General features: G+C 39.5%; 1 protein-coding gene across 2 annotated transcripts in view; it reads right to left on the reverse strand.

The window, feature by feature from the left end:
• Positions 1 to 27,279, reverse strand: part of fibcd1b (fibrinogen C domain containing 1b) — a 118,149-nt gene that overhangs the window by 80,591 nt on the left and 10,279 nt on the right. The window contains exon 2 of one of the 2 annotated variants that reach the window (XM_067574653.1): positions 7,088 to 7,171. The exons of the other annotated variant lie outside the window; for it this stretch is intronic. Within the exon in view, the coding sequence (XP_067430754.1) occupies positions 7,088 to 7,171 (84 nt within the window). The remainder of the gene's footprint in view (positions 1 to 7,087; positions 7,172 to 27,279) is intronic. 2 annotated transcript variants of the gene reach the window in all.

Below are 27,279 nucleotides of genomic sequence, written 5' to 3' on the forward strand. Positions count from 1 at the left end.
TCAAGTTGTTTTACCAATATACACAAAGGCACAATAATGCATCATTCTGGAGAGGAAAATGACCACTTTCATGACATATTTTTTTGATTTGTTATTTTTAATCCTGAAATATAAAAAAAATAAAACCTTTTGATAGGATCTACTGAGTACATTAAATTCATTCATGCATTATTGTTTTTCTGAGGCAAACAACTTTACGGTGGCTGCTGTTTTCTGAACACTGCTGGCTTGTATGGAAGAACTGTCACTGCAAACTGCCCTAGGCTGTATTCATCCAATTGGGTTGTAAATTGTGCACACATGTATGCACACACACACACACACACACACACACACACACACACACACACACGCACACGCACACATAATATATATACACGCACGAACATATACCGCGCACATAGACACTAGCTACACTTCATACACTCATGCCATTTAAATTTCTGATGCATATGCACACACACGCACACAACCCTTTCAACCAAATACTTCCAACAGACAGGCAAGCACATGCACATATTGCACATAAAAAAAAACTTTCCCTTCCCACGTCCTCCTGTTTTTTTTTTCACTCAAATACATCATCACAGAAAAGAGCTCGAAGGGAGTAGTGCCGTGCATAAAATTTTTTTTGTCTCCCTGCTGTAACTCAACATGTAGATCCTGACTGCACTATGAAATCTCTCCTTGCATGTCAAACAATGTTTTTAGTTTTACCCCTGTGTGTGAGTGCAGGTGCAGCTGAGTGATTCTGATTCTATGACTGTGTGTGTGTGTGTGGGTGTATGGCAGGGTGTCTGTGCTATAATGTGTATAATGGCCTCACACTGCAGAACTGCAGCAATGTAACAGTTTCACTGAGCTCTGTCACCAGCGGGCCAAGACATCAGTGGAAGCCATCATCTGCACTGCACTAAACATTCATTGCTAGCATACTGATTGTTAATTTAACATGGACAGACAAGATATATGACGTCACCCGTTATGCAGTGAGACACACACAGAGCTGACAAACTTACACACATATAGGAACGGTTCATTTTTAAAATGAAAGTTTTCACAGATTTCACAGATGTAATCCTTTTAAGCCACAAGGTCTAAAGTGGTTTCTGACACTGTAGTGCCTGGATGGCGCAGGGGAAAAAGCTCATGCCTAATGATTATACTGTTATTTAAAGGTACATTTTATCACTTAGGGTTCACAATTGTGAAGGTACTTATGGTAGGGGTTCAAAATGGACTTGCAAGTAAAGGTAATGTAATTGCATGAAGGTACTGGCCCAGTATCAAGCTTTTGTATTCAAAAAGGTACAATTCTATGTCAGACTGACATTCAGTGAACAATTCTGTGTCAGACTGACATTTTGTGATTGACACTGCGACACAAGTCAGAGAAAATGAATTTAAGGAAGAAAGAGTCAGCATGGCAATGAAGAGTGAATGTTTGGTTGCTGCCTTATTTGTTTTTTTGATGGTCAATAAAACAACAGCAGAAACTTCAAGTCCCAAGGGAACACATGATATCTCAAGTCAACTCAAGAGCTGTAGTACGGGATGCAGACAGCCTCTTAACACAGTTTTTTTGTAAATGAATCTCTCTCACAGCAGGACCCCACTCCGTAATTGGGGGCTGACTTTCAGATCCTCTATCTCTGCTCATGCTACACCATGGGATTTGAGAGGACAACAGGGGAATTCTGATGGATAGGTAGGAAAGGAAAGGCAGACAATCAGAGAGAATTCCTCTCTATGGAAACGATGTCGTCCTCTAACGAAGCAGCATTGGCAGACAGTTCTTGGGCGAAAGGCTTTGTCTGCTCATTAGATAAACAGGAAACCAGCAGGAGTCTTGCAAGCTGTCTCCTTCTCTCTCTCCCTCTCTCTCTCTGTCTCTCTAATACATCTCTCAAACACAAATGTACACACTAATATGTCACTACAAACTGACGTACACACAAAAAGACTCGTTAGACTAGTTACCCAACTAACATACAAAGACAAGCATAAACATACTTAAACACTGATTTAACATACATTAGAATGTGATCCCACAAGCAACGGATTCTGCTTGTGTAGTGGCCACTCCATATCAGGTACAGAATAATAAGCCTCTTAACATTAATATCTTATTTATTTAACAGGCTTTTCTTGCGGTTTCTGACAATTTTATTATACTTAATGGCAAGTTTGACCGATGCATTGTGGCTTGGATTTTGCAGGGCTAAAAAAGGCTAAGCTAAAAGAAGTCTGTTGCTCACTAAAATGTTGCAGGATATTTCCAGTCAGTGAACTGTGGTATCAACGCGGAACAAATGTGGGATAACGAATTGCTTATATTGCTAGAATTACTAGAGTTAAAATCTTCCGTATGAAAAATTATTGCATTCAGTTAAGTGTGAATGTCTGTAAGTGTGCTGTCTGCATTTTTGTTCTACTGTATTTACAGTGAGGACGAGAGCGATATTTAATAGTTCCTAACAATGAGATTCATGTAAGAGTCAGACTTTGATACCTCTTCATCCAATAAACCTGTAACTACATGTGCATTTCCTTATGTTTTAGGGAGTCAACCCCGACTACATCCCATCCATCTTCAAACATGTACCATCCCCAGAGAAGAGAAGAAGAAGAATGTGGTTGGATGTATTCAACAGAGGACAGAGGAGCAAACTCCAAAGAGAGCAATCAAAGAAGTCATCAGCTGCAGCAGTAATCCTTCCAGCAGATTGTCCTCAAGACAGCAGCAAGCATCCTACTGCAGACCAGATTCTCACAGGAGAATCTCTTGTGAAGGAATCTGCCCACAAAGAACTTGGAAATGATTTCCAGCCTATTCCTGATAATAATGATGATCTAGCAACTCCACCATGTTACAGTGAAAACTGTGAGAAACACATTAAATCTCTTGAGTTGGAATGCCAAGCTCTGGGGACTGAAAATATGTTGTTAAGAGAAGAAAATGGATGGATTGAATGAGATGACTTTACAAAACAATGACAAATTGGTTAATATTCTCACTGGTTTACCAACATATTCACTACTCATGGCTGTTTTTCATTTTGTAGCTCCCAATCTCAAACCTTTCCTAACATTATTTCAGCAGAATATGCCGGCTTTAAATACACTTGGGATGAATTTGTCTTTTGACTTTTTGGCTTATTAATTTGGCATTGATTCAAACACTGTTGCAAAGCTTTTCAAACACTGTACTAGTGTAATGTATTGTGGACTAGTGCCATGTCTAGTTATATGGTCTGATAGGGAATCATTAAGAAAATCTCTTCCATATGCATTTAGGAACAGTAGCTTTGAGAAGACAGTTTGCATTATTGAGTGTTTTGAAATATTTATTGAGAAACCAAGTAACTTATTTGCCAATGCTCCAGGTCATTCAACATACAAGTCGCACCAAACAATGAAATATTTAATTGCCATGTGCCCACAAGGTTCCATTTGTTTCATTTCCAATGGAAAAGTGATAAGTTCATCACAGAGCAAAGTAATTTTTTTTTTATCTCATTTGCTCCCAGGGGACGTAGTTTTGGCAGGCAGAGGTTTCAATGTCAAAGAGTCTATACATTCTTACCAAACTGAATTAAACAAGAGACAGTTAGATCCTGCTGACTTGAAGAACACCTGATGCTTAGCATCTCTTAGTATACTCATTACATTGGAGTTCTCCGTCAAAAACACACTGTTTTGCAAAGCACCTTCCCCATAGGTTTCACTGTCATAGACAGAGAAAATGATATGACATTCCTCGACAAAATTGTAAAAGTATATTATGCTCTTACAAATGAATCTGTTGTACCCTTTCAGTAATCCGGTAACAGAAGTAGGGTCATGTAACTGACATCAGATGTAGGGTAATGTAACTCAATACAGATGTGGTCCTGTAACTCATTACAAATGCGGTGTCATGTGACTCACAACAGATGTGGCCGACATACAATACTTACAGACATTAACTTGTTGATAGAATAATAATAGAGATGCAGTTATTGGACATCTTTGTATTTTGCCTTTATCCCAAATTCAGTTAGTTAACTGCAAATCAACCTGTTTTTCTCACAGTTCTTGTTTCTTGTGACACAAGAGACAAAGAGAAACTGATGTTTTATTGGCCCTAAAAATATCAATATGACACCACTGATTAGTTTTGAGGTGTTTTTCTGTGAATTTATTACTTTTCTGCAGCTGGGACATATCCACTGTTTTCTGAATTCTTTCCATGTGAAGGTAAGTTTGGTGAAACTTTTTAACTGAACAAAAACTGGCAGTAACACCACTCTTGACCGTGATTAGCAAACACTGCTGTTGGTTTTGGAGCAGAAAAAATCTTGGCAAGCAGCTCTGGAATGATACATTTCTTTAAAAAGTCTCTAACACGTTCCAATTCTTTGTCAAAAAATGTCAAAAGGTGAAGTACATTTCCTTTCAGTGCAAAGGATAAAATCACAATATGGTTTGTCAGTTCCAAATAGCTGCATTTGTTCTTGGTAATAGTATGCATGGCCCTGCTTCGATCTGACAGTTCCTTGCTCGTCTTTTTCAAGGCAACAGTCTACAACAGAATTTGCTGCTTCATTTACAGAGAGGTCCTTTGCACAAAATGGGCACTTTATTTCTATGACACCTGAACCACAGCAGTTACAGGGAACATATCCATCAGATGAGGCCCTTATAAATGGGCGTAAGGGTGAAAACCTGAATCCAGCAGTTTCTACCAGGACATACGAGCATGAGAGGCAGTGCTGCATTTCGTAGTATTTTCTTGCCAACTTCTCATGCTTACATCCCCATCTGGAAAACACAAAAATGAGTTTAGATATCTTTTAGACAGTAGTAATGCCTTAAAGCAATGTATTAACATAAACATTCATCTCACAGACCACAGGCTTTTATGTGATAAACACTGTTATAAAACAGAGTGGAGGTTGAGTGGAATTCGTTGTTTGAATTTGAAAGTAGCACACGAGCCCAAATGCTAAAACTTCTATGCTCATAAACACCTGGTAGCCTCAGTGGTGAAGCTATGAGACTTTGGGTAGTATATTTTTGTTATCAGGGACACTGGAGGCTTTTTGATGTCTGTCTTTGTGGCTGCTCTGAGGATAGATACTGTTATCCTACCACTTCTTTGATCAAACCAGATTTTGGACTTAGACTGTGCTCGAGTCATGTCTTCTACAATATCACTCAATAAATGATTCAACTGTGATTCAAACTATTATATAATTACTTTTTTAAGTGAGCAAATGCACCTCTGATTTTTACACTGACTGCGTACACATGCAGTACATGTTTCATTTTAGATTTGACTATTATCAGCTCTTGGCTTTATTTTAAACAACATTAATCCTTAATAATACTTTACCCGTTCTTTGGTCACAGTTATGTGTTCCAACAGTGCTCTTGCTCGGTCTTATAACTTTGCTAGGTTGACATCACTTGCCTGCTTGTCATAAAGATTTGTGAGGGGTTCTGGTAAATCTAGCAAGACAACTTTTGGCACACAGGATGCTGCATACTCTCTAACAACAGATATGATATCTGATATTCCACTCTTGTCTCACTTGTTGTGGTCCACTTGCACTTTTTTGATATTACAGCTGTCTCTTCCTCTCTTCCATGGTTATGATGCCATACCCTGAACAACGCAACTGACACATGGGAGCAGCTCTCACCAAGTCCAGCTGTGCAAATGCAGTGGGCTCCTAACACAACCCCATCATTCCTGACCACCACCCATGGCTTCAACTGAGGGTCATTCAGTCTTTGGGAATGATTCACCTGTAATAAAAAGTTCATGGCTCTTGCATGATAATTGCTGTTTATCATAAAAGTATAATATCATGTATGAGGTGGTGCCTTTCGAAATTCATTCACACAGTGATAATGTAATTAACTGTTGGTAAATCTAAGATACAGACTAGCTAACACTACATACAAATTAGCACAAAGATTACACTGCCTGTTGCTTATGTTAACGTTAACTAAGATGAAGTGACACTTACCCTTCCAGTGGCATATAAAGCAATTTTTAGCCCGTAGACTCCAAAACTGAAAATTCATCACAAATCCAGATGTTGTCCATTTGTACCCCTTCAGGCATTTGTAGGCTTTCAAAGACTCTCCAGAGAAGGATGAGGGAAAGTTGATCAGGTAACTGTAGATGTCTGGACACTGCTGGTCTGGAACATTGTCCGTTCCGGCTGTTTTCAATACTCGTGAAAAGCACCCCGAGGGGCATTATAATGGTCAGTAATGTTTAATTTATCAGGTTTTGCAATATAGCACTCTATGTCCTTGGAATTAAAGTGCGCAGTGAACTCTGACAGCTTAAAATCGAAGCTGGCGCCATTCATATCCGCTCACGCCTCTCCTGCCAACATGGCAGTGTACACAAAACAAGTCACGTGACATCCGGAGTTCTATTCACTACACAGTTTCTCCTCCTCTTCCTGATGCAGTGGCGATCACGCGGCTCAATTCAGAGAATCTGCAAGGCCTAATCCCATCTAATTCCTGTATGTTTGGGTACTTGAGCTGAGGTTGTGCCATCGCTGCTGCTCGGTGGTGAAATGTAATGCAATAATCCTTCACACTGCCATCACCAAAGCAGTGAGAAAGCGGATTGTGATGAAAATCGTCGTCAATGATACCTAATCCCCTCTGCAGGTGTGCAAGTCACTATTCAGAATGTGCCCCCATTTTTTACTGAAAGGAAGGTGGTGGAATATATAGAAAAAGACATATAGTATGTAGACGAAGCAATAAAGGGGTTTTGTATATTGTATAATACTATTTTTAATCAGTTTGATTCATTTCCATCCAACCAACCATCCATTTTCTATTCTGTTCATATTCACTGAAGAAATGGTGTTTTACAAATGTGATTAAGTTGATGAAGAGCATTGTCAGTAAGAAAAAAAATTAAAAAATAATAGAATTTTTTTTTTTCCAAATATCAGTTCAAGTTATTTTCTGTTTTAAGATAACCCATGAAACCAATGTGTTGTGTGATGCATGCGCATGCGTATTTGCCTTGTCTGTACGTGTATACATTGTGGTGACAGGGCCTTACCTTGGCCGGGGTCTCCCTGGCAGTTTCTGAGTCTGACCAGCGGTGTTTGAGCTGGGAGGAGCTGGGCACACACTCACAGAACGTCTGCATGGGACAAACAGACAGGGCCACCAGTGTTGGCGTTTGTTCAAGTCACATGTGCAATTAAGCATGCAAGCACATGCGTACAAACACATACACGCATGCATGCACAAACACATATCCACGCACGCACACACACACACACACACACACACACACACACACACACACACACAGATTTGGGGTGTGAATTTAAATAACTGAAAAGTGTCAGTACTGGGCACAGTGCATTTTCTAAGCCAAAGCCTAACATGAAATAATTGTTAACAGATACAGTAAATGGTACCGGTGCTGATAAACTTCAACCACCTACACACATAACTGCACACTGACATAGACAGATCTGAACAGACATCTACACATCTCAAAGGTATCACTGAATTCAATAGTTTATGACAGGCTCAGTGCATCTTCCAAGAGATCCTCAGTGCACAGAGTTTGCTCCTACTCCAAATAAAAAGAAAAAAAAAAAAGAATGAATGAAGCATTTCTTTGAATGTGAGTTGTCACTGCTTGTGTGCAGAAGCAAGCATTCACACATGCAGGTGAATGTGGGTGTCTGTATACAATATCTGAACATTATGTGCCTCGGTATATATACGCCTCTTTGTGCTCGTTTGTGCATTTGTCTGGGACTACTTCTAGCTCCTGCACAGATAAAAGCAGAATAATTATAAAAGTGGGGGCTTTCTAACTGCTCCAGGAGAGCACATCATTCCGTGACCTTCAACACTGCTGCTCCCGCTGTGGAATTGCTCAATTAGCCAGAGACAATAACACCAACACAAAAACACACACGTGTAGGCACATTAATGCAGCAAACATTAGCAATTAATGTATCAGAATGTGTTCTCTATCTGAGCATGGTGTAATAAATGCTAAACGTGTGATGTGAATGTACATTACTGAAACTAAATATGCTCTTTACACTTATTACATTACACTAAATGCGTCAATGGCATCAGCAGCATATAACAAAATTACTTTAAAGCTGTATTGATCAATTTTTGGCCACTAGGAGGCTTAAAAAAAAAAGACAGAGGTTAACATTGGTTAGGCTAGCGTGTTACAACATTAGTAGTCACTTGGAATTGTGTTTCTGTCCACTTGACAAATTGTGCATTCAATATTCACTCCCATTTTACCTTTATTTTTGTCCCCCATAACTCCTGAGAAAAAATACCTGGCTCTTTAGCTGCCAACAACTCTGCTTTCTTCACGCTGCTAGGCACTTTTATCTGACTGCTGTTTGGTGCTGGCAGGTAGCATACAATGAGCTTATCAGAGCTTTTTTTAAAATATGAAAACAGCTGCCTACAGGGGGCTAATGAGAGTAGCTCAGATACAGCCACACAGTGACTGTGTGGGCGTTAACAAAAAAATAAGAGTTTAAAGAGGCTAAAAAGTTCCTTGGCACTGTGCAGCTGTGTGATAATTCTCTCTAGTATGAGTATCTAGTACGAGTGATCCCTTTCATATGTGAGTCATAGTTAATATCAAAAATATTGCAGGTTTAACTGTGTGTGTTCATGCATGCAGTGGTATAGCAGTGGTTGCATCTGTGTATGTTTTGTCAGTTATAAGTGAGTGTGAATTTCTGTGTATGCAGCTCACAAAGTCATTGTTATGATGGCTGACCAATAGTTCACCCCTTTGCTCTAAGCATTCTCTTCCGATGTGTAAGAAAACAAGAGAGGGATAAAAAGAAGGCAGCAAGATAGAAAAAAACTGAAGGGGGGGAGTGAGAAAGAGATGGGGGGGAGGGATTTAGGAGAGGTGTGTTGAATTCTAATGAGCAGCCTTAGGGTCAGCGATTGAAATCTATGTCTGTTCTGCCTAAAACATTGCAGCTGTCTGTGCTTGCAGTACACAGAGGAGCTACAGAGCCACCATTGCTAAATAAACACAGACTCCACAGTGATGCGGTTGAACAACCTAACAAGTCAGCTACACAGTAAAGAAACGGGACTTAATTTATAAAAACTGGTGCATCTATTTTATGTTGTTGCACAGTTCACAGGTGCACAAGTACATACAAAGGTGTACTCCCATTTACTTGCAAGCAGGCTAAAAGACAGAAAAACACATTCACACATGAATACATGCACAGTGGCACACTGACCAAAGGTTGTGTGTTGCAGCTGCAGCCCACTCAGATCCCTGACACTCTGTCTTCCTATTATATCGAGCAGCACGTATCAGAGCTTTAGTTTGTTCATCCCCCTGCCTGCTAATGCTCACATTGGAGTTCTTTGCTGCCTGTGCACACAAACATGCACACACGCATTCAAAGTGACACACCAATATCTGTGGGGCTTCTTGTTGGCAGTGGTCCCGATGTGGGCATGACTGCTTGGCAGTGTTTGTCTAGTCCTAATCTGACTCCACAAGCTCCACCAGCGGAGAGGATTTACACTTAATAGAATATTTGGACTTTTTATTGGTTGGACCTTACACGCAGAATCCTATCTGATGAGCCACGTCTTAGAAGACAGGAAAGGCTCAGACTTATCCTGGGCGTGACTGAATGTGTACGTGCCCACTTTTTGAATGAGTGTAGCCGACCTATGTGTTTGCATGAGTGCATGTGTGGACATAGATTGTCAATTCAAGAATGCAAGTACTATCTAAGAACTTTTAGATTGCTTGAATGTGTTGTTCTTGGAATATATTTGCTCACTTTGCTGAATACCTTTACGTGTGTGTGTGTGTGTGTGTGTGTGTGTGTGTGTGTGTGTGAGACGGGGACTAGCAAGGTGTGTTTAAGCCTGCTGCTCACTAAGCTGATGGAGTGGAAGAGGCTTTGCATACATTCACTTGTGGGCTTACTAATCATTTAACAGAACTTGCAGACTGCTAAATGAGGGGACTGAGACTGACAGAATGATGGGGAAAAAAAGGAGTGAGAAAGGGGGAGCAGGACGTTGAATACAAAGCATGGTGACACTGTGTTTTGCGTGAACACAGTTCATTGGTGTTAAATATAGGATTTTATGTTGTTCAGTGTTTATCGTTTAAACGGCATTGGGAAATAGAAGGGTTAACAGTGAGTGAGTGAATGAATGAATGCACGATTAGAGGTGTGACAAGGATTTCCCACCTGCTGTGAGAAATGAAGAAGCAGTTTAGATAAATGATAAAAACATCTTTAAATTCACAGTAAGTCAGCGGATGTTTTATCTTACACTGGTGTTACATGGGGTGAATACAATTGCTCAACACATACATGTTGATAAGTTATTTTCTGACCTCATGAGGTGCATTGTGTTGAAAAAAGGATAATGTAGTTTGTCCTCCTGAAAATCCAATTTGATTCATATTCATTCATATACAGCACAATGTTTCAAGAGATGGAAACGGTGGAAATGTAATGCTTTACAATAAGGCACACAAAATTCCTGAAGTTCCTGTATCAAGTCAATGACTGCATATTAAATAAAGATAGGAACTATTTGGGTGTGGGTAAATGTACTTTGACTTTGACTCTTTTTTGAGGAGTCTGTCTCTGGTTCATCAGTCATGTACCCAAGAACTAATGAACTACTAAATAATGAGCTCATAAATCATGAACTAATGATGGACTTACAATAAGAAGTAATACGTACTTCTAAGTTGGGTGCTACTTTACTAAAGGGGACACAAAAAATAGTAACACATAGGAACTGTGATAAAGAAGCTGGCAACCTTTATGTAATTTTCTCACAATCTTTCCCTAACTGTTGCCAGAAAAAAACAAAAAACAAATAAAACTTATAGGAATTCAATTTGGAGTAAATATGGTGGAAAAAAATACCACATTAAAGTAATGGAATGGGTATAAAGCTTAAACAAAATAATATAACTTTTATTGCCTCCTTCATAAAACAAACAGACGGTTGTTGCATGGCATGCTGAATATGATGAGAGAGGTGTTTATTTAGCCAGCATCCATATTCTGTTCTGCAGACCACAGAGATTTGGGTTTGGATATTTTAGAGGACACTGTCATTGTGACTGTGATGGGCAGCATAGCAGCTTTTACTGACTTCAAAGGGGCTATTCCCCGTACAGCTGAGGACTGATGACAGTGCTAGACACTTTTTTTTTTGGATTCCTTGGCCACTGGCACACAAATAATGGTTATACAGTGTACCAGAAGGGACACTGCTGCGATTTGGTAACAAAAATAAGTACATGAGATGAAATGAGGCGGCTCCATCACTAGCCCATGCTTTCTAACCACATTACAGTATATTTATTCTTACTTTTTACTTGATTTTTGGTAGAACAATTGAATGTTTTTTTTTGTTTTTATGAGGCTTGTCAGAGTGTTTTCTTCTCCTTTTAGTGATTGGTTGCATCTGCTTAGTGTTAAGCTATTTCAGAGGTGTAAACAAAGTATTCTTTCAGCGTACCTTATCAAGACTACCCTCTGGCCAATAGAAAACAAACACATCTCAACATGCCACTGTTAGAACAGACAGTTAAGAGACCTACATTTCAGTGAAATAAACTAAATAAGCTGATGCTTGCTGCTGTTTCCGTCGTTAACTTAAGGGTAGCATTGTCTTATATACAGCATTCTGTGTTTATGTTTAATAATAAAGATAAAGAGAAAAGAGGATGTGTACAGGAAGTGGCACTGTATTTGCATCACGTACTCAGCCCTGCTGGCTGAAATAGGCTGTCTCAGAGTAAACTCAAGGATTTTGTTTTGTCACTTTTTTAGCATATCTATATACGAATACTCTGTGTGTAGACGTGTCCTCGAGTATACACACACAAGACCTAAACTGAGTAAATTCAACAAACACAATCAACTGCATCAGCTAAAATGGATGCATGCAAACACTGAGAGAAATGCTCTTCACCTTCAAAATAAGACAGCATACAGAGAAAGAAGAGGGAGGAGAGGCCTGCGGGAGATCAGGGAGATGAGTTCAATCCTAAGAGACAAATCACCCGCTCTACCCTCCACTGCTTGTCCTTGGAGCTCACACCGCAATTGGCCACACACAGGGAATGAGTCTGTCACCCACTGTCCCTGAGACGCACGCACACACTGGAATGCAAAAACATATCACCGCAGCTGCTATTATAAAGCACACAATCACTGTGAGGTCAGAATGGCTGCTTTGTGAGCATGAAGTGAAACGGCAAGATTGAAAGAGGGCTTTCAATTTCGCATGGGTGTTATGGCTTATATTGTTACTTCTCATCTCTCAGGACGCCGATAATCTCCAACTGCTCTTGCTTATGCTCCCTTATCTGCCAATGTACATTTATTACAGCCTAAGTATGAAAACTCCCAAACATGTACACATTTAAAAAGCTCAACCAGCCCACAATCTACGTATTTCTAGTAATTGTTACAACTTTCTTTTCATTTTCTGTAATTGACTTTCCATCTTTGAATTTCTTGGCATTAACTTTTTTTTCCCCCTTGTCTTCTTAGGCAGCTTTGGTTGGTCAGGAGCTGTTGCTGTTTTGGGTTTGTAAGACCCATTGAGATATTGAAAGTGATGTTGGGCTATACAAATACACTTGACTTGTCTTGACATGAAATTAAACTTTCATGTGCTAGATGCATGCCAAGTAAGGAGAATTTATAAATATTATTAGTATGACTGCATAAAAAACTCCAAAACATAAGACACAGAAATACACATACACATCAGCAGGGATGTATTCTAATAGGGGGGATACAGATGCAAAAGTATCGCTGCTGTGACAGAAAAAACTTATTTCTGTCTTATTGCACTGAAAAAGTCCTTAAGAACAGAAAGGCCACTTTGCTAATGCTACATCAATACACACAAAGATGGAAACAAATTTGTTAAAAGGACTCACTCATTATTAAATGAAATAGCAAGGAAGGTAATTATGATGCTATTCCCTTTACCTTTGTCAGGAATAATCAAAATGATTCCCATCAAGGACACCTCACATATTAACTTCATAGGCTCACATCTCTTTCTACCTTCTTTCCCCACTTCAATTTCTATTTGAAATTGCAGACCACTTACACTCCTGATTGCAGTTGCAAGCACAGTTAAGTGCACCAGCACAATCACGCAAGTACAAGATTCACACGTACCTAGACACACAAACACACTTTTATGCACTCCACACACACACACACACGCAGACATGCCATTAAAAGACAAGATAGATCTCCACCCCACAGCCTTGCTATTTCGATATCAGCGTGATAAGAAGGTAAGAAGGCAGACACTTCTTCTAACAGGCAGAAATGAAGAGCCACCTCTCCTTAATGTGTACATTTGCATACATTGCTATGTGCAAACCATACAGGCACTCATAAATAATACATGCATGTTATGGATACTGGTGTCGACACTTCATGGTACAGCTACCTTGCTGAATGACTTATGGTTTTAGCTCAAGCAGTACATCAGGGTGGCCTTATGTGTGTGTGTGTGTGTGTGTGTCTATCTTTCTGTCCCTCTGTGTCCATCTATTTCTTCATGTATGTCTATGTCTGTGACTGTGTTTGTACACAGGGGAAACCCTACATCTTGACGGTCTGACCTTGGCAAAGAGATCAGATTTTTATGCTGATGGTGCGAGACAAATGTGGTGCGTGCTCCTTTACTTGCACTGTTTGTCTCTGAGTGTGTGTGTGTGTGCAGCACTTCATTTAGGCGAAAAACTGCATTTATTTGTATTAGTGTGTGTGTGTGTGTGTGTGTGTGTGTGTGTGTGTGTGTGTGTGTGTGTGTGCAAAAATGTGTGGCACTGCGTGACCACAGGATGTGTTGGTTGAGTGGTATCGGGTGGTAAGTGCTGCGTGTTCATTCTCTCCCCGAGGAGAGGTCGTGCTGCATTGGATATTGGTCTTCTAAGGTCATGAGTTTCTATATGAACTCAACTTTCCTGTAATAGACCCAAGTTGTGGTATCACAAACAAAGAAAATGACTACAAAGAGGGCAAGGTTTACAGTTGGACCAGACCAGCTTACTTGGACAAACAGTGGCAGAGATCTGTGTCTTTCAACTTCGCCAGCAGTGATGAAAAATCCACCTCTAATCTCACTGCATCCTCCCCAGCTGCCTCATCTACATTATATTTTTTGGACAAGTGGCTCAAACCCACAAGATCTATCATAAAAAGAGCAAAACAGGGATACAGACTCCAAATGGGGCAACAGCAGTGACGGAGCCTCAGGAATCAGAACAAGGAAATATGGTAATTAATATATCAAAGATACCCCTTACCCCAGATTGTGTCCATGTGTTGTCAAAAGGACTTTTTCTCCCACCTACCACACAAATAAGTTTAATACCAAAGTGGATCTATTTAGATTCTAACGCAGCCTACATCTGAAAGTGTGGTTACCACCAAAACACTCTGAGAAATGTCATTTTTATGCCTCCAGTGTCAAATGCCACTCTGACTGCTTTCACAAAAAAGGTGGACTTTGACATTGAGAATTTGTTCTTTACACCTGATAAGACTGTTAGGGAGAATTTGACCAAATCTCCAAAACATACCTTGGATTGTCTAACCAAGAATGATTCAGTTATCATAAAACCATCTGACATAGGAGACACAGAAGACATTGAGAGAAATGTTCTCCACAGGTAATGAGGCAGGGTGGATTACTAAACAAGAGCATGACTTCTTATGGTGTGCACATCCTAGTTTACCCACTTTTTAAATGCTCCCCAAGGTCCCTAATCTTGAATTTGCTCCAGGGAGGCCTATTATATCATCTAACGGATCCCTTACAGAGCCTGCCTCTCTGTTTGTGGACTTTCATATTAAGCCTTTGGCTCAACATATACTCAATGTATACTCAGGATTAGGATGCTGCTATGGGGGCTTGTTTTGCTCCTAATTATGATAACCTTTTTTAGGTTTATGGGAAAAGGATTTAATTTATTACAACAATTATAGTGACAAGATAAAATGTTGGAGGCAGTACATTGACAACATACTATTGTTTTGAACTGGTTCTGAGAGGGAACTTCTACTGTTTCATGATTTTCTGAACACTAACTACAGAAACATAACCTTTTGTATTGAGTATTCTAAAAGCAATATTAATTTCCTAGATCTCTAATGGTGAGGATGGCCAGCTTCACATTACAGTATAGAGGAAGGTAACAGACAAAAACACTGTGCTGAAAGCGGATAGTTTCCATCCAAATTGGCTTAAGGACAACATACCTTTGGGCCAATTCCTACATCTTTGACGTATTTGTGACACAGATCAAGAGTTAGAAAAGCAAGCCATAATCTTGGCAGACCGTTTTGCACAGAGAGGCTATAAAACAAAAACTGGCCCGGGATGCTTACAAAAAAGCCCAGTCTACTGCTAGATCTGAACTTTTTAAGAAAAAAGGAAAGAAAATCCTCAGGACAAGAGCAGGTTTACTTCGTCACAGGATACAGTTCTCTAGCAAATCCCATAAAAAGGATAATACACTCAAACTGGAATCTCATTAAAAGTGACCCTATTCTTGGGGAAGTTTTTCCTGCCTCTCCTAAGATCAGTTTCAAGAAGGCCCCTACATTATGAGACAGGTTAGTGCCAAGCCATCTCCCTGTCAATAATTTAAAAAAAAAACAAAACGGCTTCATTACACCATTGAAGGGTACTTACAAATGTGGTTTTTGCAACCATTGTGCTACTATAAAGGAATGTAAGCAATTCAGTCACTTCAAGACTTAAAAGGTGTATGACATCAAAACATTTATCAACTGTAACATTGTATTTGTTGTGTACCGTATCTTGTACTTGTGGTTGCTTTTAAATAGGCCAGACAAAGAGACGACTGAAAGACAGTCTCTAAGCATAAGAATACTATCAGAAAAGCTCATTTGGATTACCCTATGGCTAAGCACTTTTATAATGTACGTAACAGTAATCCAGACAGCCTTATGGTTGAAGGCCTAAAAACCATCAAAAAGAACATTTGGGGTGGTGATTTAATGAAATTATTATTGCAAAGAGAAACTTTTTATATGTACCAAATGTAGGCCATTTCAGTCCTTTTTTGTAGTTGTTTTGCTGTAGATAGGTATACATTGTTATTGTTTTTGTCTTGTTGTCTGTACATCCATTTTTTCTTATTATTCCTTTCTTCCTTCTGTCATTTATAGAACCATCTAGTGGTCATACTTTGCATTTGTCACATGTGAGTTCATTGGCTTTCTGTTCAGGTGTTTGTAATTATCTTCTCTCTACAAAGGGGAATACTGTCTAACTTAACAACCATTCACATTTGGCCTCATGTGACACCTCCAGTGACTGTTGTTTACACTTGGCCTCATATCATTAGAGGTGAATGTAGCTGACATGAGTCTAGGTGTCTGTGAAGATTCTCAGTCATGCAGGTCATGGTTATCCAAGGAGGGTTGAATTGAGGGCAACTGGACTTGGCTGTAGATACTTGAATACTTTTCACCTCTCATCCAAGGGGCTTCTTCAATTATAACTGACTGGTGGGGAGTCCAAGGTATTTAACCTCCATGGGGTCGTTATCAAGGTCATTGATACCACTTGGTTCGTTAGTGCTCCTCCTTCGTTAGGCTTGTTGGAGTCACTTGAGGCCAAGTGTAAACAACCGTCGTTGGAGTTGTCACGAGGCCAAATGTGCTTGTGAAAGTCTCCGGGGAACGTATGAATGGACAGCATTGTAGGTGGGGGATAAGTGGCGTCATAGACCTCCTCCTCTGTTGAGAGATGGTTTCTCTACCTTGACGTAGATAGCCTCCTTCACTCCTCTTTCAAACTATCTGTCCTCCCTATCCAAAATATGTTCACTGTTGTCCCCAAAAGAGTGTCCCTTGTTTTTCAGGTAGGGGTGCAACAGATCACAAAACTCACAGCTCAGATCATATCATGGTTTTGAGTCACGCATCGGATCATTTTTCGGATCAGCAAAAAAAAACAGGGAGACAAAACATAACTTTGCTTTCCATATATTCTCAAAAACACTTAAAGCAAGGAACTTTTTCCCTTAAATGAAAACAACATTCAAGATGTCCAATGTTTAAATAAAATCTTAAAATATATAAAATATTCAATACTCAATTGTTAAATTAAAGTGCAATATGAGGCACGATACATTCTTCCTTTAAACATGGTAGTGAATGAAACAATAGGCTGTGTCCACATCATCAAAACTTGATGATAACTTACAAACATGAACACACGTCTTGTCCTGCAGTTTAGCTTGTTGTACGAAACACCAAACAAACATTCACCGGGGAAAAGTGCACTAACATCAGTTAGTAGACAAATAGATAGATAATTAGCTGCTCAGCAGCAGCACATTAAACAGCATGTAAGCATACCTGCAGATGTCACTTTGGACTCGTTAGATGCTGGTTTGGTCATTGCTCTTCAAATCCCTGTTAGCGACACACTGTCTGTCCATGACTTGTAACTACAGCAGTCAATTTGCCGTTAATTTCCAGTTAATCTGCGGTTCACATGTGTGCCGAACTGTAGTTGATCCGTCATCCATATGGATGACGGATCAACTACGTTCCATTACACCACTACTTTCAATAGGACACCTACACCAGTCAGTTAGAACTGACGAAGCCCCTTGGATGAGAGGCAAGATGTCTCCAAGTATCTACAACCAAGTCTTGTTGCTCGAGATTCAAACCTAATTGGATGACGTGAGTCTAGTTAGCAGTTACAAATGTACCCAGCATGCCAACAGCATGGTGCTACTACTGGTAGTGGCACTCCTTGTTAATGCAAAAGCAATTTTCTCAGAGGGGCCTTTACTATAATGGATGGATTCTAAATTATTGTGCAAAATAACCATTCAGAAGCAATGGTCAATGAGTGCAGTACATACTGTGGCACATGCACACATCATGAAGGGGCCTCTTCATGCAGAGTGTGGAGGTTTGATCACTGCCTTTTCGAGAGGTGGAATAAGCAATTGGGAAATGTTTATGAAATTACATAATTTGTTTAAAATGCTACAAGTCCTCCAAACGAACACATAGGTCATTTGTACCTGCGGTCCAGAACGACTCATTGAAGTGTAATATGCCGGTTTCCAAAATAGGACCGTAATATGCTGGTTTCCAAAACTGTTACAAATCACTGTTAAAAAATGTTTAGGTTTTATGGTGTGACAATGCTGTGGTTAAGGTCTGGTTAGGTTTAGGCACAAAAACCATAGCCTCCTGCAGCTAAGTCCACTTTTTGCCATCTAACTATCTAGCCGCCCACCCCAACCCGCCTCCTCCTAATAAGGAAGTCATGGTATATAGACGTCATCTGAACTGCGTCACTTCTCTGGATCATAATTACTACGGCTGATAGATGGCATCTGTCCCTCAAACATAACTATAGGTCGTTTTTGGTGACTGAGTTTAGGACCTATAGGGTTGATTTTCTTGGGAGGGCAGGCCCTTAAAATGGTGAGTAAATGTTAAGTTTGGAAATCATGAAAATAAAAGACAGAAAAGAACAGACTAACTGCCGTGTAATAACATGACATATATAGTCATGCCCTGGCAAAAGGCCAAAACTAATGAAAATAAAATGCAAAAAGTCATAGTTCATAGTTTCCACTGTGTGCAAGTCCACAAATAATGTCACCAAACTCATAATAATCTGGCCCTCTCATTTGAAGAAACTCAACTAAGCTTTTCACAAACTAAGTGAAGCCACGTCCAAATCATAGACCTGTGGTGTCATTCTGACCTGTGGTTCATCCCCCCCCCCTTTTTTTTAATGCAGTTGCTAAGAAACTGATGGTGAATATAAGAAGTTTTGGTGCCCAAAATGTTCAGCTTATTCAGATATATACAAGCTTCACATTTCCACAAGGTTGGGTAATACAAAATTCTAATCTAATGTAGTTAAATTATCCAGAAAATTATGCAGCAATTTAATACTTCATACACAACTTTCACCTCAACTGACTGAGGTAGACTGAAATGTGTCAATATCTGAAGGCAGAGTTAATGCAGTCCAAACTGTTACCTGCCATAAAGTGTTATATTTTCACTTTAGCACTCTTGTCCAAATAAGAAAAGAGCTTTTTAGCTGGTGAAGTGTAGGAGAGAGATATAAAATGAAGGTACACTTTATACAGAAAAGATCTCAAGTCAACAGTCTGAATCCTCGGGACTCAGGAGCTGGCAAATATGAGAGCAGAAGCAGTGGCTTGCTCTATGGCTGTTTGTAAAAGGAACTGCCACAACTGTCACTTTTTTCCATGAATGCAGTAAGGCAATGTCAAAGAAAATGTAATCCAAATGAACACTCTGAAGAAGGCAGGAACTAAATCAAAGTAGAGTGACTGCATAAATAGACCAGTTGAGTGTGGTTAGCAGGTGCTAAACATCAGTCACGCTCTGGAAGTAACAGACAAGCTATTCACTATGTTTACCCAACTGGAACTATATAATAACTCAAACTCACTTCATGTCTGACAGGTTTTTCATCCCAACTTGCTGCAATGAGTAGGTTCATAAGTTAGAGGTTAAAAAAAGTCATATATTCTCTAATGCTTCTGCATCAAAACAACATCATCTGATGAGCAGCTAAGCAAAATGAATCTTACTGTGATTTCCTGTAGGGGATTACACAATAATAGATCCAAGATGGCAACAGATTTGATTTGTGTGGATTTATACAGTTGAATAAAGATGCAAATGGGAAATCGGTGTGCTATCAAACTTTTTGGAGCACAAAACTGCATTAGCTTCATTTTGACTAATTAATAGATGCATTGCGCCAAAACACAGACAAGTCCTTACAGTCTGACAATTCTACATGAGTCTCAAAGTAACATAAGTAACATTAGGTGATGATGACGAACGTGTTTATAGGGTAGGCCCATTCTGAAAATGAAGAAACTTTAAAACAAAGACACACAAAAACTTAATTAATGCAGTCCACTGCTGACAATTCCTCTGGAGTTACGAGATTAAACCACTTCATTAGTGTCTACAGAGACAACAGACTAGAGATGAGAAAGACAGAGCTTGGGGAGAGAGGAATGGGAAGACAGAGAAAGAGTAAGAGCCTGCTTTGTTAGTGAGCAAAAGAGACACTTTCAAGGCAGTAATTATGATGCAGAAAGAATGTAATTATTTTCCCAGAATGCCAGGGGGCTCCGAGTGTCTCCTAATGGTGATGGGTGACAATCTAATAGACCACAGATGTAAGTAGTGCAGGGGGCTTTATTGGTGTTTAAACGTAAGTGGCTTGTCTGAACAAATCCAGGCTCTTTTCTAAAAGTGTCTGCAGTGGCTGCACCCTGTGATCTTGCCTGGTATGATGTGACAAATTTGATCAGAGAAAAGCAGTGTCATTGTGCATATCACACAATCTGACAGCTCCCAGTAATAAGCCCGAGGTATCGTGAGTACTGGTTAAAGGTCCCATATGTAAGAACTGTGAAGCAATTAACATGTATTAACCGTTTTTTATTGCCAATGAGTGAACGGGTTGTAACGTAATTCTTTTCTCTCATTTTCCCCCGATTTTTCACTCCCCCAGGGATCCTAAAACTGTTTCATATCAGAGTCACAATTGGAGAGACTCAATTAGAATAAAGTCAGGGGTTAATTAATTTTTTTGTGTTTAGATTCTTTGTTGCAGATTGAACCATGTGTTTCCACTATAAAAAATAAGTAGCTAGACTAGTAGATGACAAGAATCATAGCTGTTTTCCTTTCAATTATTCAGTTGAATAACATTTCTGAATTAAATAAAATTGATTTTTGAAAGATGATTTTGGCACAGGACGGTAAACAGCGTAGAGAGGTATCTCACTCAAAATTACTTTTTTCACATGGACCAAAGTGACAGAATAAACGATCCATGATAATGGATAAACCACTTTGCACCTTGTTGCTGCTTTTCTCAGGGTACTAGTGTGAACACGGCTTTATGGGAAATGAAGCATTCTCTGTATAACTCCTGCGGGAGAACTGCAGCAATGAGTTAAAACGTCTGGACTCCTAATGGAAGGCTTGGTCGTGAGAACAAACCACAAAAGTTTTTCTTTTTTTTTTTTTCTACAAATCTCTGTCAGGTCACATTTGCACACTCTCCTCACACAGTCATTTCCTTTCCTTGCTACTCAGCCAAAAAATCGATTCAAGAAGCTTAGTATTCTGATTGAAATCATAAATCCATTTTTATTCATTTCCAGATTTTCATTTTGTAAGATCTATTATTGAAAAATGGGGTATTGAAAGCTCAATATGCACAGTATGCAGTGACATTTAGAGTAAGCCACTGCAACAAAATGATGTGGCTGGTGGCATCAGATCTCTTAGAATATCTGCTTAGAAGCGGAGTGCAGGTTGTGTGATTGCGGCTCATGTGACAGATGCGATGAGCAGGCTGAATTTTATTCTAATAAATGGTGTAGAGGGTTACGTTCGCCACCACCCCCAATACTCTGATCAGCATTTGACCCATGACCTAGCTCACAGCCAACTTCTAATTGTGACAAGGCACATATGGCAGATAATTATTCTGAATAATCTGTTGCCATGGTGATGGCTGACCCTGATGACTATTGATGCACCCTCTTCATGTCCAGCTCTGTGGTTGGAGGCAGTTTCGCCTCTTTGCCCTCTTAAAGTGCTGGGGATTAGGGATGTACATTATCACTTTAATCTCCTCTTTAACCCCTTCAATCAGCCTTACAGCCCCCGCGGAGAGTGGGCCACAGCCGCTCTGTTGAGCTGCATATGGCCATGGACAGACGTATGTTTTGCTGCTGGTGTATTTTATGAAAGCCTAATAAAAACATAAGATTTCATTCTCTCAGTAGTGCTGTCCTATCTCAGTAATCCACTTCAATCCTCATCTCCATCAGCCCCCCTCGGTGTCTCTAAGTGTATGCCCATGATATAAATACACTGAGCTAGTATTGAGCTCTTACTCTGTCTCCCCCTCCGACAGTATTCTCCAAAGCAGATAAACAAGCCTTTCGCTCTTGAGATGTATGAAATAGAAAACAAAATTTACTGGTGAAGCATTCCTCCAGATATCCCCCCTGAGCTGTGTGAGCATGAAATATGAAATTGCTCTGAGTCATAATTGAGTGGCAACGGCAAGATAATTGGTTTTGAGTTTAAAAAATGCAAAGATTGAAAGTGACTCAAATCAGTAACAACAGTCAACAAGCCATTACAAAATGCGTTAGGTACAAATTACAGCTTTAATATGGTAATAATTTTGTTAGAAAACGGCAGACATTTTTAAAAATAGAGCCACGACAGTGATATTCATCAATCCGGAGGCTACGTTAACAAACAGTAATCGTAGGATTTCACTTCTTTTCTTTGTTCTTTACTCAAAATGGAAACCTCTCAAATACATCCGTACATGTTCGAGCCCGAATCCGATGCAAAACGGTGGGAGTGACAATGTGAACAACCAATGTGAACAACCTTAGCAACAACCTTAGAAACAAAGGCTACGAAGTGGACAGCCGCAGACAATCTGCTGTCATCAACATTTTTTGGAAACTTTGACTATGTTTAATAAAAACATATGTTAAAAATAACAGAAAATCACAAAAAGCATGACATGCAAGACACAAAGGTGACTCACAAACTAAACAAAACATAATATTAGCAGAGGTATCAACGCACAAGAAGGAAAAGTTGCCATTGCCTTTGGGTTTGTTAGTTTACTGATGGTGTCTGGCGGGAATCTAAGCCACCACCATTTCTGTGACCCCTGACCCATCTCGCTACAGGCTGACAGCAGCTGTCATGCCCCACATCCTGGTAAACCACAGCACACAGCAAACACATCACAGCAATCCAAAATATAAAATACATTATCATCATTTTCTCTACCCGGCGGGCTGATGACAGACAGCGTGTTGACCTCTGAGGTGAACAATGTCAACCTATCAAAACAAAGGTCAACAAACCAAAGATCCCACCTCTTTGTTCGCTCCTCCCCCTAACCTCTCATCCCAAACCTGTCATCATCCCGTCATCCTTTTCTCCTACATCCACTCCCCTTGACCATCCTGCCCTATAGTGCTAAGGAGTTTCTCTCTTCATCTTCAACACATTTGCAATAAATCAATGCGAGCTGAGGGGCTGTAGAAATAGTTGAGTCTGATTGATTTCTTATGTTACCACATTATAAAAGCTTCCGAGGAGACTGCTAGATTCCATTTCCCAAGTGAGAGAGGCCGAGAGAGAGAGCATGAGTTTAAAATGCGGGGAGGATTAAAGAAAGACAATGTATGAACCAAAACAAGGCTGGAGACAATTACTGTTTCTGTCTAGCCAGAAATTCAATGTTGTTAACAAAAAAATACTTTGTTACCAATTTCTATGTGCTTCTCTGAACTTTACTTCTCTTCAAAACTTCTGGACAAGTCTGAGAAACTTAGACTTGTTTCTTTTTTTTCAAGAAAGTTCCCTCACACTCTTCTTAGTCAATCCCCATCTCTTGCAAACTTCATCTATTAGTCATTGCATCTGTAAGGAAGATTTGACTAAAGGTGGCAGACAAATGGCTGAGACACAGCACAGCGCTGACAGGATCTATGTATAAGAGCTTTTACAATCCCAGACTAACTTAGACTGGAACTACATATACCTGATTATCTGACAACTTAGCCAGAAAATTTCCTTTTAAGATTTCCAATAAAGAGTAAAAAATGAAAGTGAGAGGTATTTTATGGGTAGAAAAATGAACCATTTTAAGCTATATTTTAACTGCTGCTCCCAGTGTGCATTCATATGTCATCCACAAGATTTTACATAATATCTGACCAGCCAAAAAATATTCTAAAAACACAATAATGCACAGATAGAGGACAGATAATGGCCCTGGATGCTCACAACATGGATGAGGCTGGCAATGAATGGGAAGTCACATGGACAGAGCATGCTAGAATAGAATAATCTCCCCATGATTGAGGCTGTGAAATTGTATATATGATAATATCCAAACATTTTAACACTAGAATTATTATTTTATTGTAATTTTAATCTATACTATTGTGAACTGTTTCTTCTCAATGTGTAAAACAAAAAATGTTGGTCTCTGGGAGCTCTGTCCATCATCCTCCAAACATGCTTATAATGGAAACTATGTACATTCTGTATTTTTATTTACACTTCATTGAACTTGTACATGTGTAGACTGCTCCTTAATGTTTTGAACAAGTTGGTTCAAAACTGAACTGGACAGGTTGTACCTCAGTTTTGAAAAATGTTAGAAACCTGTACTAGACCCTCTTGCCTTTATTTTCATCTCTCAACTCCACCATCCCTCAAGTCCACCAATTTTACCTATCAAAGTCTGTTTACAGGTACAGGGTGTACCACTGTGTATGTGAAAAAAGTTCTGTAAAGTCATTTATGGCTCCAGAGGGAACTGTGAATCAGGTAAACTGCCTCAAGTGATGTCACTTAAAGGTGCAATGTGTAGAATTTAGTGGCATCTAGCAGAACAGCCTTGGCAAAAATGTAATATAATATTCATAAGTATGTTTTAATTAGTGTATAATCACCTGAAAATAAGAATTATATTGGGTGGATCGGTTGTCATTTGTTGTTTTGAGTGAAATGTCTCAACAGCTATGCAAATGGATTGCCATGAAATTTGGTACAGACATTCATGTTCCCACCACAAATTTATGTAACACTTCTCGCACAATTGACATGTTTGAAAATCTCTACTAACCTTTAAATGTGTACCTTTTACTGTAGCTACTATTTTCTGCAAGGTACTACACTAACTGTAGAGTATGTGTGTGCATGTGTGTCTCGTTTTATGTGTCTGCTTGTCTGTATGCGCAAGTGTTTGTTTCTCTGAGGAATATGTCCTGTTCTCCATGTTGCCAAGTTCCACAACATCAGCAGAAACTACTGGTCTGCAGTACTCTACATTTCCATATCCAATCTCATTCAGACTTAGGTATTTGCAGAGAGGTGCAGAATTTCACCAGCGGAAACAAGAAAAACCAAATATAGTGAATATGAGCTTGTCTACTTCAGCCATAGCAGGGGGTAAGAAACCGCCTTGAAATTATAGATGCAAGTTGAAATGTGCAGAAAACGTAATGTTTTCCTTTCCTGCTATTGAAAAAAACTAACCAGGTGGTGTATGATAGAGCCACTTCCAACAAGTATGATTTTTTTTTAAATGGGTCAATAACATTAAAATGTTCCTTCCTGAAGATATAATAAACCCAGCTATGCTAGCTGGGGAGGGGATTTTTCTCAACATCAATCCTTTTCCTACATTTTTTGATTGATTTAATGTTTGAATCATTTACAGGGAGGGTTTTGGAATAACAACAAGCTATGGGAGTCAGTCCTACGATTCCTCATTTATTCAAATGTGCCACTTTCCCCTAGCACATCTGAATAATGGCACACACGTCTGCCAGATTGAATATTTGATGATGAATAAATAATGGATGTTGGTGGATAAGTCTGTTAATATATTAGCTATGAGTTTGTCATAACTGTTTAATAGGATAGCTGCAATAAATACATCTCTGCATCTCTTTGAGCCTCCCTCTCTGTCTGTCTAGTTCTGAATATTTTCATGCATCATTTCATTTTCTATCTCTCTCCTAAAACTATCCTAACTCCTAATGCTCAGCTCATCCTCCTATCAGTCACCTAACCTCTTTCCTGAAGTTTTCATCTCGTTCTGCTGATCACAGATTTAAAAAAAAAAAAAAAAAATCCCATTTCTGTTTCAGTTGAGTGGACATACCGTATCTGTCAGTGGGAACTTGGCTGTTTTGCTGCATGGATGATACTGTGGAGATGCCTTGAGGTCACCATTACCCATACAGACATTGTAACAATGCACATTTTTGGGCTACATTTATAAAATGCAGGATTAGACTTTGCTGCAGGGAATCATCAATTCACATTTCATGTTTGGTTTATTATAAGAAAAGTACTTGTCCCTGTACCTAAAACCATATCTGTGAAAATTCTCCACTCATTGATATTTTTCTGATACATTTCTCTGCATGTGGTGTGGGATAACGAGGCAATTACTCAATTTTTGTATTCTATTCACAAATCAAGAATACTTCTTAATAAGGACAACAAAGGTCTCTCAGCCTTCATCCCTCTAGTCAATTAATGTTGCTATTAACCTTGAGACACCTGATGGTGCCTGGCCCGTAATGATGCTATTATGTTTTCTCCGTTAGCTTAAGCAAGTCATTAGCAGGTAAATATATGAAGCCAGTTTGCTGTGGAAATGGCTCAATTTGGCTCAAAGGAGTACCAATAATGTGATTTTAGGGAGACTACCAAGTATGAGAAAGTTAGAGAGCGATGCAGCTCAATTACAGGCGTTCTGTCGGTTTAACAAAAAGATAAAACTGCACGGTAAACACTAGCAGCGGAACAGATGCCAAACTCTTACATCACTATTGTAACAATCAGCTCCAGGCATTGTCCGTATTCCAGCAGTTTTCAGTGTAATCGTGTGTATGTTTAGTTAAAATTCTCATCTTCCTCCCTCTGTCCTATATTATTCTTCAGCTCAAGATCCAGTGACCTTAATAGATTGATTGCTTGATTAAACTTCTCCATTTATCATAAATCATTCACTGGATTTGAAAGTCTAATTAATTCCCTTATTATTTACTGTTCAGTCTGCATTCTCAGTAAGACACGTACCCCATCACAAAAGAGAGCTGCGCTCGTGTGTGTACGTGATTTGTTGTGCTTGCGCACTTGCATGCATAAGAATTTGCGAGTGTTGATTAATGATGAACCCAGGGAACAAAAAAAGGAAAAGTCCACTATGTTGTGGGAAATATGTTCTCTTAAAAGCTAAATCTCACATCTGTGTTTGATCAAGACTCTAGCGTCACATGAACAGAGCTCTTTAACTGTTAGATTGAAATCGCCAGGAGGAAATTGGACACTTCTCGCCGCAGATATGGAGATAGAGCCCAATCTGTCAGTGGAATAGGCCTGGCTAGTTGTCCATCAAGATGAGTGAACTCTGTAACACATGCACACCCCGTGTCTCTCTCATCCCTCACTCCACCACTCTGCCTCATTTCCAGCCCACTCTTTTCCTTCCATCTGCACACCTCTCATCTGCCTCTCACAGGTGATTTCCAATGCATTTTTAATGATGATTTAG

The sequence above is a fragment of the Thunnus thynnus genome, chromosome 19, assembly GCF_963924715.1.
Source record: "Thunnus thynnus chromosome 19, fThuThy2.1, whole genome shotgun sequence".
NCBI classification, from domain to species: Eukaryota; Metazoa; Chordata; class Actinopteri; order Scombriformes; family Scombridae; genus Thunnus; species Thunnus thynnus.